The 16,973-nt window shown below is 38.9% G+C and overlaps 1 protein-coding gene across 1 annotated transcript; it reads left to right on the forward strand.

Annotated features, from left to right (window-relative positions):
• The first annotated feature begins 1,338 nt into the window (after positions 1 to 1,338).
• LOC138010262 (uncharacterized) lies at positions 1,339 to 11,590 on the forward strand. Its single transcript, XM_068857196.1, has 4 exons — positions 1,339 to 1,443; positions 7,105 to 7,162; positions 8,178 to 8,377; positions 11,402 to 11,590. Exons 2-4 carry the CDS (start codon positions 7,108 to 7,110, stop codon positions 11,513 to 11,515), a joined length of 369 nt encoding a protein of 122 aa, XP_068713297.1. The 5' UTR covers positions 1,339 to 1,443; positions 7,105 to 7,107; the 3' UTR covers positions 11,516 to 11,590.
• Positions 11,591 to 16,973: the final 5,383 nt, after the last annotated feature.

A 16,973-nucleotide genomic window follows, 5' to 3' on the forward strand; every position in this document is an offset into this window, starting at 1 on the left:
GCTTTCTTTACTGAACCGGTTTCGTTGTTGTTAGGACTGATAAGATTTTCAACGAACAGCGTATAGGCTCCGAGGAATATTCACTTTCTCAACGGAAAATAGTGGTTTTGGAAAAACCCATTTTAGTTTGGAACGCGTTCTCCGCTTTATTTTCATTAATTTAGATAGGACGATAATAATGAACCTTGTTTTGGTTTCAAAGAATCATTAATAATTCATGAGCCTAACAGCCTGTCAAACGGAACACCGATAAAACGCCACGTTCATGAGCTTCAAACCCGATAAGACACTCCTAATCCTTTATATAGAGAATACTAATGAGGCCGGCCCAGCTTGTTTTTCTTGTATGCTAATATCTTCCCCTCACATTTTGCATCATTGTCTGGACTCCAGAGGGACACGCTTTTTGTGGAATGTTAAAGTACCTTTTATAATAATAATTTTATATCTTTTGATTGCCTCCGACATTTTGACTTTCTACTTTGTTATCTGCTCATTTTTTACTAAAAAAACATCGAAGTAACTTCAAGTTGTAAGCATTCTATTTTACTACTTAGGTGATAAACATTTAACGAACGCGAAACAAATCATCTGTGTGGCTAAGATGTTCGTGATAATCTCTCGAACTTGTGTTGTTTGCCCCCTCAGAAATGTGTAGCTAATTTGCATGATAAAGGCAAGTCCAACATGGCGGCTATCGTGAATAAGGTCTATTGCCGAACAGGTTGACTTCGGTTTCAAATTTGTTGTCACTCTAAAAGTAAGCTGCATTATGAACAAATTGATGCCATATATCTTGAAATACAGCTGTAAATTATAAAAAGTCTATCATTGTGGTAAAGCATCAGGATCAAATGGAAAATCTTCGACAAAGTCTTCATCACTGCAACCTTAGCATATCATCAAATCCACTAAAAACATGTTTCATCGCCATCATTAAATGTCCCTACATCTGTCAAATTGCTTTCATCAAAATGTCATCAAAAACCTCGTACGGTAAAAGTCATCCTGTGTTATTAGAAGTACCATCCACTAAAAACGAAGAAATACATGCAAGTAGTGATGTTTACGAACTCAAAGCTGTGCAGTTATTTAATACAACGTAATTGAATTTGTGAGAAATGGCAGTGAAGTGGTAAATTACAAACTAGAAACATCTATTTGGCACTTGGAAACCCAAGTGAATAAAAGCCAGTATTGCCTCTAATTTGGTTTCTAAAGTGATAAAAATGTTTGTATTTATTTTCATCTGGTGACGATATCAAGCTAGACTACCGTGTAATATGCCGTAATGTAAAATTGATATTTTAAAAGGGTCAGTGATTCAAAATTATGGTACCAGTTTCTATTTCTTCAAAAAGCGCAGTACGTTTCCTTAATTTAAATTGCACCCCATCACCCCTCCAAGGCCGTCTAATCTGAAGCACACGGAATTGCATTTTTGTGAGTACATGCCAAATTTTCCTGTTTCCTTTCCAGGTTAAAAATATCTTACCTATTCGAGATTCCAAGGCCAGCCAGCATGCATCGCAACGCTTTAAAAGGTGTTAATACAATATCCAGGCAGGAAATTGAGGGAATTCTCTCGTGAAAATTTTGATTAGGCATACAGTTGGTTTATTTTATCAAGAGGAATCTATCGATTATCTCAAGATCTTGGGCTTTATTCTAACTTAAAGTTGAGGACAAAACATTTCAATTACCTGTTGATTAGTTTGTTCCGTACGCGAAAATAAGTTTTCGAATGTATAAACAACTAAGAAAATCTTTTGTTTTGACTAACAACTTAACTTGTCCTTTGTTCTTCAAAGAAGCTAACTCGTTACGTCCTTCCGCAATTAACGTTTAATTTTGGTAACTTCCAAAAAGAGTCAGTCTTCGTGGATATCGTGTTCATTACTCCCCCTCGAAAATTGTTTGAATTCCGGTCACTACTTCTCAGCACGTGAAGTCAGAGTAACTGTTCATATGTACCTCGAATATAGAATGCTGATCTTTTTTTGTTTTAGCACCTGGCTTTCGCCACGGTGTAATCTAAAAGAACGGGAAGTTGTGTAAGCGAAGAGAACCGTTGTACATCATGGGAAACAGAGTTGACCTTGAAAAATTAACAACCTTGTGGTCATATCGGAAGCAACATCGGGTGTACATCAGGGTTTACAGTTATCAACTATAAAGGAAAAAATCCCTGCTGCTGAAGATCGTGTTCTACATTCTTCAATGACGAATCCAGTTAGTCTGATCCTTGGTACAGAAGTTGTGACATGCATCGTTCTCGCATAAGTGGGCTGCTTGCTCAAGAGCTAATTCCCGGCCCCGACTGTTATCGAAGCATACGGAAAAAACAACAATTTTGAACTGCTGAGAAACAATTGAAATTAACTGTAAAAGAAGAAACAAAATATAGATGAATAAGTTGTTAGTTAATAAAGATTTTTTCAGGTTCAAAGAGTGAACGGGTACCAGTTTTACCATTTTAAAACCACAGTACCGTCGAATTTTCTGGATTCAACGCCTCCAAAGTTCATTTTAAGGACGGTGCCTACTAATTAAAGATATTTTTGCCCCGGTGTGTGATTATGCAAGAAATTTAGATCTTAACAAGTTTTATTGAAATCCAAAAAGAAAAATGGGGGTAACCACGCATGTTTCAAAGATAATTCATGAATAATATTTGTAAAAAGCTTTAAAATGCAAAGCAATGTATGGCTTTCTTTATCTCTGAAAAATGCGTGGTTATCCCCAATTTTCTTTTTGGATACCGAGAGTACTTACTAAGATCTACTTTCTCCGGATAGTTTTAAACCGCGCCAAAATATCCCTGAGTTAGTAGTAAGCATCACCGATAGGAAATCCGGTTATCTCGAGATGCGCAGAACGTATGCGCAATACTGACAATAGTAGGCACCGTGAACCCGGGCCGGGTTTATTAACGAACTCAGTGCAATTTTCTGTCATTTGTTCGTGTTGGTTTATTAATTACCCAACCTTCAAGACCCAGGGGTAGTTTTTGCCGTGTATGTGATCTGTCAAGGAAAAAATGCCAAGGAGTTTCGAAAACCATTGTTTCCCAGTGGTCTCGCGCCATGTAGGTTTCTTGCTTAGGACCTGGGGTCTTTACTTCTAGAAAACCTTCGCTCAGGAGAGTTTGCGGAACACGATGTCTGAATGTTACTAAAACCGAAACACCGAAAACCCGTAATATGAAGAGACCCTTAAAATTCTCAGAGGGGATGTCCTACCACCAACCATTCATATGCCTCTTTTGGTAGCAAAGCAAAACCCGAGACCACCAGCCAGCATCCGATTTCTCTTGCTCACATAAGTTATGGTGCTTACAACACCCGAAAGTAAATGCGTTGTACAGAAGTATTATTGATGACAAACGGAATGGTAAGCAAACCTTGGTTATCGTACACACCAGCAAAAAAGCCTTTTTGAGGAAGAAATGGCAGAGAAAACTAAAATTCTCAATAACACAGGGCACCCAACGAAGGTGTTTTGCAAAATATCTCCTCGGAGATGTCTTGGTTTCCTTAAAGTTTCGATACTTTACTTAAAATTACTTACCCGTAGAGCAAAAGCAAAGTAAAAGAAGACTTTTGTTTTTCATTGTTTTTAGTATATAGGGAATTGCACGCATACAATGTGATGGGTGCGAACTCGCACCCATGCATCACATTGTATGCGTGCAATTCCCTATGGGGTGGCTCTTCGAATTAAACGCAATTGTTCTACAGACCAATTTTTGAACAAGAGATGTGAAGAATATAAAGGATATCTGTGCTCACAAAATTACAGCAAGGAACTAGTGGACAGACAATTTGAAAAAGCATTAAGCAATGAGAGGTCCGAACTCCTAACAAAAAGAGTCAAGCCAAAGAAAAAGGTTTTTCCTTTAGTACTTGACTACAACCCAATTCTTCCAGACATCCAGCAGGTGATTAAAAAACATTCCCACTTACTTAGATTGTCTCCTGAGCTTTTAGAGATTTTTCCATCAAAGTCGATTTTTCCAGCTTATCGCAGAACAAAAAACCTAAAAGAAATCTTAGCTCCATCTAAATTTCGGAACATTGAAGCCAGAAATGAAACCTTGGAAGATGATCGAGGTTGTTGCAAATGTAACAAAAGATGTGACCTCTGTAAACATTTTTTGATTCAAGATACTAAGTTTAAGAGTTTTGCTACGGGCCGCATATATAGGATTAATCAGAAATTAAGCTGTACTTCCAAAAATGTCATTTATTTGGCTGCTTGTAACAAATGCAAAAAGCAGTACGTGGGCTCCACTTCAACAGAATTCAAGGTTCGTTTTCGTAACCATAAATCATCAATGCTTAAGAACAGAAGAACATGTGAGCTGGCGGCCCATTATAATTCTCTTGAGCATCAAATTTGTCAAATTAGTTCTATTATTATCGAACAAATTGTAAACCACAAAAATGCCACCCATCTTGAACAACTGCTCCTCACCAGAGAAGCATATTGGACCTCACAGCTCTTTTCATTATATCCACACGGTCTTAACAAAAGGCGTGAATTCAAATCCAAAAATCGTATCTGCTACAACAGTTGACTTTGTCTCTATTGTAGTGTAAATTCTTTTCAGCCCAAATTTGTAATCATCGTAATTTTTGCTGTCTGTAGGACCTCGTTAGCTCCCATCTAGCTTTGAATGTTTCCAGTTTGTAATCTTGCCCTTTTGTTTTGGTTAGCCTTCACTTAGTCGTTGTTGTCTTTGTTCAAAAACTCTATTGGGGGATTCTGTTATGTTTGTGTTTGGTTTTTCATTCAGGGGCTTTCGATTGGGAATCTATTACATTGTTTAGGGGCCCTCTCTGAGGACCTTGTTATGACATTGACCCGCACATTCACTCAGAGGCCCTCAATGGGGAGTTTGTTACGTAATAACACGATTTATCTAATTAGTCTGTTTGTCCCTTTTTATCAATTGTTTTTTGTTTTGCCTAGCTTGTAATTAAGACTTTTCTTTTGTTACATAACCTTAATTTCCATTTTTTGTGTACTATATAAAAGCCCGTAACTCTGCCACTCACAACCATTGTATATATTGTATATAGCTTTTTTAATTTTTAACTTTTAAACTATCCTGAAGAAGGCCGAAGGCCGAAACGTCGATTAAACGCTGGAACTGTCAAGAGTTTGTCTCTTCGTCGTTTTATTATACCTATCTACAGATTTACGGACGGACACGTATCCTCTGGATCCTCTTACTGGGAGTTCATCGTTGGGTAAACTGCTTTTATTCTCACTATATATATATATATATATATATATATATATATATAAATGAATGAATAATCAGGACACGATCATACTTTTGCCTCTGGTTTTCATACAGGCCTGTTTCGTACAGGACGTTTAGTTTGTCCTGCACTCATCAGTGTGTAACCGAGAGTGATTTTATTCGTTGAAGATTACCGCTTTTTAGTCATACATGGCCGTTCGTGTTGCACGCTCCTATTTACCTAACGTTCTTCAATAGGTATTTCTCATTGTGTCTACATTTACTAATCAACTCGTTGCGCTTATTGAGTGTTGCTGTTTGGTTAGGTAAATAGGAGCGTGCAACACGAACGGCCATGTATGACTAAAAAGCGGTAATCTTCAACGAATAAAATCACTCTCGGTTACACACTGATGAGTGCAGGACAAACTAAACGTCCTGTACGAAACAGGCCTGTATGAAAACCAGAGGCAAAAGTATGATCGTGTCCTGATTATTCATTCATTTATAATTGCCCTACCGCATGGTATAGAGCACTCTTAGTACAGCAAATACAAGCCTACTTTACGTACGTATATATATATATATATATATATATATATATATATATATATATATATATATATATATATATATACAAATGTGAGAAGGAAAGTGTTACTAGTTACTCGAGTTTCACGCTCAAGGCGATCATCAGACTGATCGTTGTCTACGAGAAGATGTCATATATAAGTGTTCAAATTTAGGAACGGTTGTAGCGACGCTTCCGGTGATTGGTTGACGTGAAAAACTTGTTTTCATGGCGGCATTTCGTTACCAGCTCAGATTTCTTGTTCAAGAGAAAGGCGTTTTTTGCGCTCAAGATGCAAAGTTTTTCAGATAAACACAGGTTGCAGCGAGAAGGGTTGCTTTTGCTCTTTTTATGGTGCGCCAGTTGATTGCGTAGTCGATGTTTTTGTCCTTTAAGTCCCAGATGTGCTTGGAAAGTACAGTGTCATGTGAGTGTTTTTTGTCATTGAAAGAAAGCTTGTGGTTGTTGTACCGTGTTTTGAATTCGTTTTCCGTCATGCCAATGTAGGATCTTGAGTTACCGGAAGTTGTTGTGACAGTAGCTTGGTATATAATGTTGCTGGTTAGGCACGCACCATCAAGAGGGCAAAGGTTTTTGTTTCTACATTTGCATTTCTTCTCACTGGAGGTCTCGTTGCAATCCAGTGAGTGCAAAAAACGCCTTTCTCTTGAACAAGAAATCTGAGCTGGTAACGAAATGCTGCCATGAAAACAACTTTTTCACGACAACCAATCACCGGAAGCGTCGCTACAACCGTTCCTAAATTTGAACACTTATATATGACATCTTCTCGTAGACAACGATCAGTCTGATGATCGCCTTGAGCGTGAAACTCGAGTAACTAGTAACACTTTCCTTCTTACATTTGTATTTGGCTCTGCAAAATTCTTGCATTGAGCACTCCAAAGATAAGCGAAGCAACTTCATCTTAGTATATTCGTTTATATATACCACCGTTTGATTTCCCATACAAACTCTGCATTCACGCATTTTTGTTTTGGCGGACCCGTACACCGTATAACAAGCTGCAAGGCAGATTTTCAGACCAAGGCGGCGTTCTCTAAATTTTTGTGGTTGGCTTTTGCTGAACTGCGGGTTCAAATCCCGCTCAGGGCAATTACAGTTTTCCCAAGAAGTTGTCCAGTGTTGAGTTTCCAATAATTTCCTTCTATATATATATATATATATATATATATACCAGGGTGGTCGCAAGTAGAGCCGTCCGCTCACGAGAGTGTCCGATCTTCTACTCTATTGCGCTAACCAACTTTTTTCTTATCAGGAAATGACGAAACTGATTTTACTTTTCTTGATTGTCGGTGCTTCAGCAATCGTAAGATGTAAGTATACCTTTATAGGTTCAGTGCTTGCGAAATTTGTCCCGCTTTCTGGAATGCTTTTTTTTTTCTGTAAGATGAAAGAGCTTTTTTTAGAAATGAATGGAATTGCTCCGCCATTTTGGATGGGTGGTCGACCACAGGGAAGTATTCCCTTGTTCTTTTGCCGCTACTTCCGACGTATTAGAAACAACAACGTCTTTAATTTTATTGTCCGATTCCGCACTTCTACTCGCAGTGGCATCCTAGTTCATACGCAGGTGATTTAAGTGAGAAGTTTAGTTGAGGCTTAAGCACCATTATATTGTATCATCGACGCACGTTATTGCATAGAACACCACCCAATATATTCGACTACGTGTCTCAATTATTAGGGTGAACTTTACCATGAATTAGTGAAATGGAAGGAAGTTGGTAATGGGAGGAAAACATCTAGTCAACTGGACTGCATGGTCGCACATGTCTTGTAGCTCGGTTGAAAAGTTTAGTTTTTGTTTTTTTCGTTAGTGATCCACAGGCAGCCCAAGCTCGACATACGATTTATAGACTTTGTATGGGAAAACTCATAAATGCTAAAATAAGCTGTAAATGTAGAAATAAAGTTCACTTACCTCTACATACAGTTGTCCTCGTCTTTTCTGTGCAATCGGAGGGCAAACTTGTGTCCGTTTTAGATGGGTTTGTGGCTTTCGAGTTTTTGCGATGTCGTTAGTTGTCATTTCCTCTCCCTCTTTAACCACATCGCAAAAATTCGAAAGCCACAAACCCATCTAAAACGGACACAAGTTTGCCCTCCGATTGCACGGAGAAGACGAGGACGACCGTATGTAGAGGTAAGTAAACTTTATTTCTACATTTACAGCTTATTTTAGCATTTATTAGCTCAAAGTATGTTTTCCCATAAAAAGTCTATAAATCGTATACCGAGCTTAAGGCTGCCTGTAAGTGATCTAGATTTTTGACTGTTGCTTCCAGTGTTTCTGATGTACTAATTATTTGGTTGTTGATATATTCATAGGGAGTAAAAATCCAATTCTTCCTGGCTATCCTGTAATCTTCAATGGTTGGGCATCTCAGCCCTATTGTGATACCGTCCACATGTCGGAAAAAGAATGTTTTGAAGATTGTATGAATGCCAATGGCCATCATGAAGATATTGAGGATGCTAACAGTATTACTCCTCTCTGTCACCCTGTGAGACCCAAAAATCAGAAATGTGTAAGTACTTGATAATTTGCCTTTATAACAACCCCGTGGACTCGAAAACTCGATTGCGGGGACAAAATAGTCACGTAAAGGCGTTCATCTATCACGAATCTTACTTATGTTTTGGTGTCCTTTTAACTAACCATATGGCACTAAATACCAAAATATCGAAAACAACAGATATTTGCAGAGCTTTAAATCCGTTCTGATTTCTAGCACGATTAAATCCAATGTGGCTATTACGTTTCTATTCCTCTATTTAGGCCCTCTCAATTTTTCCCTCCCATTTGGCCCTCCGATCCATCCACACCCAACCTTAACTGGCGTTTCGGTAAGCGAAAACAGAGGTTTTAAAATACGCTTTCCGGACTGAAATTTTTGAAAACGACGGCTTCTTATTGCGTTCGAGGTATGAGAATTGCATTTTCGTCGTCGTCGACACACTTTTGCCTCGCTTTGAGGCGCTTGATTACGTTTGCCTCACTTTGACGAACTGAAGTCGGTAAGTTAAACAAGCTCAGTAACATTTTACTTTGGATTAAGCATGGTTCGTCACTGTCCTTGGAAAATGTGTGCGACTCCTCGCGCTTGCATTAAACCGGGCTGTTTTGCTTGGCAGCCGTTGTGCCACAAAGTAATTCTACCGAGTTGTGTAGCTTGGCGGCCGTTGTGCTACAAAGTAAATCTACCGAGATATGACGCTCGTCCGCGCCATTTCATCATGACTTGTGATATTTACGTCACTGAAATCAACAAACTAAATTTATTGTGTCCCAGCGTTCAGCACAGAAAAGTAATCTTAGGTCTTTAATACCACAAGCTGAAAAGACTTGCAAGTAACAGTTTCATTTTAGCATAATTTTCAGTAGTTGTCTACTTGTAGAATTCCAAATAAATAGTTAATGATTACATCTAACAAGTTGTCACGTTCATATTAACCTGCGATCAGGCCCATTTTTAGCTTCGCCCGTATGTTCTCTTATGTCGGCGCTCGCTAAAATTGGGCCTGACCAAAAGTCTCTCAAGAATTCCGGACGGACGGCCAAATTTTGGCCGACCAAACTCGTGATCTTATTGGCTATTGAAACGCCGGAAGTGAAAATGCCATCGTGATTGCGCGGAGATCTCGCGAAGTCCTCGAGACTAATCCGCCATAAGTGTACGAAAAAATTTGCTGCCTTTTGTTCTTACAATGACGTGGACGGTGCTACTTGATTTTATTTGTATAAATGGAGATATACCATCTGAAACATCTCATTACTTGTCCAGAATCGGGTTTGAATCTCTGGAAAGAGTGAAATTAGGGATTCCGTTGTCGAGCTTTGTGGCCATGTGGTTGAAAATACTTTGGCACGAACTTTCCTGATGTTTTGAAAGCTAAATAGCTGGTTCTTTCAAATGGCAATGAAAGCCGATGCATATTGGTTTCCTGGATGAGACAAAGGACATATATATCAACACGTGGAGATGCTGATAAAATCGCAAGTTACACGAATGCATGTTTTGAATATCTGTGTATCACTTACTGTACATGACACGGTTTGTTTGCACAATTTGGAGTCAAGATTGCTTCATAAAACTTCCAGTTGATTTAACTTAAAACTTGCACTCCAAAAACTAAAATGGCATGTTTCCAGAGAGACCAATGGTACAAAAATAAAAGAAACTTTGCGAGTCCATCTTACAGTTCGAACTCCATCAAAAAATTAACTGCCAAATTTATCATGATTTTACTGCGCGCAACGTCTAGAAATACACTGCAACTGAAGATATTACCCGAAAAAATCACCAAAGAAACCGTCATGGGCAAACACGTTAAAGGAATAATGTATTTCTCCTTTTTTTCTTTAAAAATCTATTGCCAAACCATCCAACGACAAAATGCTAGGTTATCTCAATTACAAATTAAGATGTCAAGCTTAAAAGATCGGCATATTCAGTGAAGTTCGGAGGAAGAATTACGCCGGCCTTTGCCGCAATATAGTCGTCGAAAAGGTACAGAAAGTAACATTCAACATGCTTTAAATGTGTTTCTCTCAAAATTAATTAAAGCCAACGGTAACTTTCGAATTCGTTTATAATATTCCTCCCACGGTAATCAACTCTGGTCAAAACAAAATAGCGTGAATCTGCCGTCCACGCGTGTATTGGTGTAATGGAAGTAAATTTGATTGGCCGATGAGGGACATGTCAATCAATCAAAAAAAGTGGGCGGAAGGAATATCGAAGAGAAATTTGGTCAGGCTCTAGTTTTCGTTTCGCCAACTCCACATTACGTACCACGCGAAACTAAAATAGAGCCTGATCGCAGGTTACGTTCATATATGCAGTACAGAGGAACCCCGATATAACGATATGCCAAGGGAGCAGTGGAATTATATCGAGGTATAGTTATATTGAGACTCCCGATATAACGATATTGCCGTAAAATAACCGAAAATATCGTTATATCGGGGTAAAATTAACATGTACTTTGTTTTTACTACTGTACATATTGTTTATGTTTAACTCATCGTTATATCGGGAATATCGTTATATCGAAGATCGTTATATCGAGGTTCTGTCCCATACATTTCACTGTAACTTTTGCCGGGACATAGCATATTTATCGTTATACCGGGGATATCGTTATATCGACGATCGTTGTATCGGGGTTCCACTGTAATAACATTCCCTATTGCACGAACCATCCACCCCTCCCCCTCAATTGCTACCTGTACCCCTACAAACATCGAACGCACTTGCCTAAGCTTCGATTACCCCTAGTCGTATAAGTGAGGACAGCCGAAAAATACGATGACGTCAGAGATAAGATCCCATCTATGCCATGCATGCTACGTACGCAAGGTTATCATTTCGCGTAGTGGACGAACAAATACGATTCATAAAAGCCACGTGTGAAAGCCAATCTATTGGATTTTAGCCCTCACGTTATACGTTGACATAAACTAGTCAGAGACAGTAAAACACATAAATTTAATTGAATTACTGCATCCATTGGCATGAAACTATTGTTATCTCCACCTTTTTTCTCAGTTCTTCAGCTGGATACCTGTTGCATGTCAATGTGCTAAACGGTGTGAATGTAGACTTGGTCGCTGTTTTAACAGCACAACCTGCCCGTTTTGTAGACAGCGGCTTCCATCTTAAGTGAGTTTGCAAGACAGAAACGAGATGTGTATTGACTGTAAACTGCCTTCTCCTGAAATAAAGATTGCATAATGATATTGCGTTTTTCTTAGTTTATTCGACACTTCGTGTTTCAAATTGGTGGTTTGATCATTACCTCGTGGTGGCCACTGTTTGAAAGATATTGCATGAATAGACCTTTTCACGGTTCAGGTGGCTCAAACCGGTTTCAGGAATAAGGAGGGAATGTCCATAGTCACTTTCACAAATGGAAAATTTTAAGGTGGCCCTAAATCCACTCCAGATATATCTGTTTAAATAACTTTGCGGAGAGTTTCATCTTAGCCAGCAAATATCTTTCAGCAATAAAAAGTAGGGGTCACCCAGTTCGTTTTTGAGATGTAATATAAGGCGTTTTTAGATGGCTTTTCTTTTTATAATAACCTATTACGTCACATTAATTAATGAGTGCGTCTTCTTAAGCAATTGTTGGCGTTTTATGTAGTTGCCTTAGAAATAAGCCTTCTTTTTTCAAAAGAAAAGAAGTCTACGGGGCTTTCTTAAAACTAACTGCGCAATCACAAATCCTTAGCTCTAGTGGAAAAAAATACCCAATGCCCGTACGATTTAACTTAAAGTATCTCCATAATTGCTGTGGCCTGGTCTATAACGGCACTAGTCATTTAGCTTCTAATTTAGCGACAATCTGAAAAATGAAAATAATGTCAGTACAAATGCCTCTTAAAAGACATTGGCCGTTTTTATGCTAGAGACGTTAAAGTCGTCAAGACGCATTTGACGTCTAAGACGTTAAAGCTTTTTGATATAAAAACGGGACGCATAAAAGTAGACAAACTAACGGACAAAAAGAAGATTTTTCTAAAAAAATGACTAGCTTCTATTATTGGAAGACACTGGGCACGAGCAAACTCGGCACCAAATAAACGTTAACACACGAATGTATGAGCAAATAAACGTGGCGGAATTGCAGCTTCTCAAATTGATGTCTCGACGTCGCCTGGAAGGACAGATGCAAATATTTTTTTTGTGACAGAAATCAGTCTAGGAATCAACATTTTCTGGCGATGGACGATGAACTAGATTTAGCCTCGGCGCATGGCTTGTTTGTCTTGTAGACCAAGAGAGCAAGGAAGGAACGAAGTGCAGATTAACAAAGGACTCAGGGCTAAATGCGTCCAAGTTAGGGCGTCCCATTTTTATGCTAGACGCACTTAACGTCTGAGACGTGAAAGTCGTCTGTTAAGTGCGTCGCAACGACGCACTTAAAACAAGATGTTAAAATCGTCAGACGTTAAATGCGTCTGTCTTATTTCTCGTTTTTATACTAGACGGTAAAGGCCGTTTTTATATGCTAGAGACGTTAAAGTTTGGCTAAAATCGCATGCAATTACTGTCATTTTCGCGGTGTTTACCCCCAACTATCATGGCCGCGTCATTATGTGCGAAAAGGTCTATTGTATTGTGTTTTTCTTCCAGCATGGCCGCCATTTCTTTGTCTGCTGTGTCGTAGGGGACTGACTGCAAACCACCTATTAGTTTAGTCCCTTATTAACCTTATTATTAGGGAAGACCCATTTTTTTGTATTCCTCCGAATCTCACGTGAATGAAGTACAATCTTTTGTCATAAGCATTTCAGCGCTATCGCGGCTCTTTAAGGTATACCCGGCAAAGTACATTTATTAATTGTTACATCACAATGTTAATAGTGATCATGGTTTTCATTGCAATCATGAGCGAGCAATGATTAATATAACTGTGTAGGTAATGTCAAGTCATTGAAAGCCGCGGGTTTGCACTTCAACCTTGCAAAAATAGTGGATTAGGATTGCACGTCCGCAGCGCACCGCATCAGTATGTTTGCTCTCACCCGACATCCTCAACTAATGTATGTGAAATATGAAGTGCAAAAATGAAGTCAGATGGAGAATGATCCTCGCAGTTGTGAACGCAATTTGTACCATGGCGTAAAAAAGCCCTGAAAATGCAGGAATTCAAGGAGAATTGAACTTGTAACCTCACCATGCCGATGTGACTGATGCTCTAACAAACTGAGCTACTACTGAGTCACTTGCGGGTTCATATGCTCCCGTGAAAGAGATGAAAGCAAATTCTGAATAAGAAATAAATCATAGTATACATGTCAACAGCGGAAACGGTTCAAACCCATACTTGACTTGCTCCCACCGCAACGCTTAGCGATCAATTGCCATATAAGGTCAAGCTAAGGTATATGAGCTGATAACCGAGATTGAGCTAACCAATCAGAGCACGAGAGATGCATTAACCGAGGCTGAAAATTTAATAATTAGCGTTAGTCCATGCACATATTTATCCATATAGCGCTACAGAAGAAACGGCCACACAAACAGATTGGATCAATTCCAACGTTTAGAAGTCCGCGAAAAGGCGAGAAACGTTTTTGTGATGAGCCTGCGTCTGTCTGACCACAAGGTACTACACAACATCCCATATTAATCAAGTTTTTTCAATTTTGCTCGGATTTCTACATCTACATTTATTAGAGTCGGTAAAACCTTAAAAGGTATCACACCAACTGCATTAACCCAGGCTGAAAATTTAACGAGAAGAAAAATTTCTACGAAAAGAAGCGTGCTTCTTTTGGCCATTCTCCTACGAAGCTTGAAAGCCGAGCAGTGCGATTTTCTGGGAAGAAATTGCCCTGGCGCAAGAGCTGCTCAAAAAATTAGCTTTCACCATTGGCCTTCCATTGAGAGGCACAGTAAACAACGAATTCGAAATCAAAATGCTCAAAATACCACCTCTGAGGCGAAAGAACGACAGTACACTGCAGTTAAGGTAATACAACGGTTCATTCCATATTCGTGGTGGTTCTTTAAGAAGGCGAAACATGAAAAGCGACTTCACGTGAGTATACACGTGACTAGCGCTCCCAGTACAATACAATAAGTACATGAAATAATTGATTCAGATTTTTTTTTTAACCTCCACAGCCTTAACGTGATACTTCGACCAAAAAATTTTTTTTTTGAATTTGAAAATTATGTTAACTAAACAGTAAGTGACCTAAGTTTAAGCCTTGATTTCAACAAGACACCTATTTACTTTAACTGGAATTTTCCTATTCAATGGTCCGCAATAGACCCTTCTCCAAAATGGCGCCAACCGAGGGAGGTCTGGAAACTGGGGGTATAGAGTATTTGCAACATGGCGGAAAGCATGTAAGACGAAATGCAACAGAACGCGAATTTCATCACAGATATTTTGGATTGCGCGAGCAAGTGGCTCGAAAACAAAAAGGGCAAGAGAAAAGGGGACAAGTACTACCTGGAAACGTACCTTGAGGACGTTAAATTATTGTTTTCAGCTGATTGTTGCGTCGTAAAAGCAAAATGTTATCGCTCGATGAGGAAGACGGAAGCTCAGGGGCACCCAAGGAGAATGTAGTTCAAAACCACTCAAACATAGCATTGTTAAACGTATTTTAGTATTTAAACGGTAGATATAGGCATAATTTTATCCCCTAAAATTTTTTCATCTGTTCGGATTTCCTAGCTGAAAGTCTAGTGATCCGAAAATTATAGGTATCAAAACTTACCATTTCGAAAATTTTACCCAGAAAAAAGGCTCCCGACAATTCTAGGTGACCTTTTTAGGGTAAAAATCCGTTAAAAATGGGCAATTATACCATTTTCAGATGTTCGAAAATCCTAGGAGAGGCAGCCGAGTAAGAAATTTTACAACAAATTTTCCGATAATTCTAGATCTCAAATCGTCTTCCGAACAGATATTTTCCGAAAATTGACGTTGGGTGCCCCTGGAAGCTCCTCACTCCCTAAGAATTGTATTTGATAGCGGAGAAGTTGGCACACAGTCTGTCACTCAGTGTTCATATAAAGCTGGAACAGGAAAATGCCAGCACTTAGCAGCATTATTTACCCATGTAATGGCAAAACTGCGCGAAGATGACTCGCCAGCAGTGGCATAGACCTCGAGGCCCTTCACTGGAACCACAGAGATGGTTTGAATCCGAGTTTGTAAAACCACGCATCGATCGCACACCTCGCGAAATGGCACCAAAGACTGTACAAGAGTAGTTATATGATCCAAGACCCGTCGAGCAAGGAATTATTACAGAGACAGATATTAAAAAACTTGGAGAGAATATCTCCGTTAACAACCCTACCACTTATGCTTCTTGGCTCTAATACTCGAATTCAGCAAAGTACCAGTCTCTTCCATGGGGAAATTTCTTAGAGGGAAGTCCATTAGCAAATCAGTTAAGAGATGTCTATCCCCGTAGCGTAGTAGAGACTATTTATAGTGAAGACATAGAGGCAGTGTTTGACTTCCCTGTACAAATAATTAGTTTACCAGAAGATGTAAGAAAAGGTCCACCACCTTCCCTTCCAGACGAAGAGAAAGCGTTTCTAGCAAACATTATTTTAACTCCAGAAAAGGCCATTGATATCGAAAAAAACACGAGAAGTCAGTCGAGCTGCTCTGCTTGGTATCAAGAGCGGGCATTCAGAATCACTGCCTCAAGATTTGGAAATGTTGTTTCTAGAAAAGCCCCAATTAATGACAAATTCTTACATAGTCTATTTGCACTAACAAAGGTGCAGACTCAGGCCATGAAATATGGATTAGATATGGAACCAACAGTTGTAAAAGAGTTTAAGGAGTTGACAGGACCTCAAGTAGAAGTTTTCAAATGTGGCCTGCTGGTTCATCCTGATATTTACTGAATGGGATGCTCACCAGATGGAATAATTATTTATAATCCTAATGAAAGTCCATCTGTTGGTATTCTGGAAATTAAGAGTTTTTTTTCGTTGAGGGGCAAGTCCATTGATGAATGCTTAAACCTGAGAAGAGACCTTTGTATTTATAGAGACGAAATTGGTGCTATGAGACTCAAACGTAACCACAAGTTTTTCGTTCAACTTCAAGGCCTAATGGGGATTTCTGGGTTGTTATGGAGCAAAATCTGTATCCATTCAAAAGAGGGGTCACAAAATCTGTTTGTAGAAAAAATTGAGTTTGATTCTGGAGTCTTTCACAACCTTGCTTCAAAAGTTCATGAACTAAATTTTTCTCACTGTTTGCCTTACCTATATTAAGGAAGTAAACAGACTAAGCACAGAAGAGGAAAAACACAGCAGAAAAACTTGACTACAATGTGCAGTCATGTTATTGTAAAACTGCAAGGAAGAATGAACATGTGCATCTCTTAACAATGATAATACTGGTGTTAGTACACACAAAACCGTGGTATTTCAGATTTCCATTTTAATAATAATAATAATAATAAACGGTTAAAATTTTACTCATTAAAAGCATGACCAATCTTCTACACTTTCTTGGTTGATAATTGAGTCCTGAAATAGCAGTAACATACCACACACTGTCCAAATCTGATTTAAAAGCCCTGAAAGGGACAAGGGTACAACATTGGAAATGATTTTATACATCTTG

Source organism: Montipora foliosa, chromosome 7 (genome assembly GCF_036669935.1).
Source record: "Montipora foliosa isolate CH-2021 chromosome 7, ASM3666993v2, whole genome shotgun sequence".
NCBI classification, from domain to species: Eukaryota; Metazoa; Cnidaria; class Anthozoa; order Scleractinia; family Acroporidae; genus Montipora; species Montipora foliosa.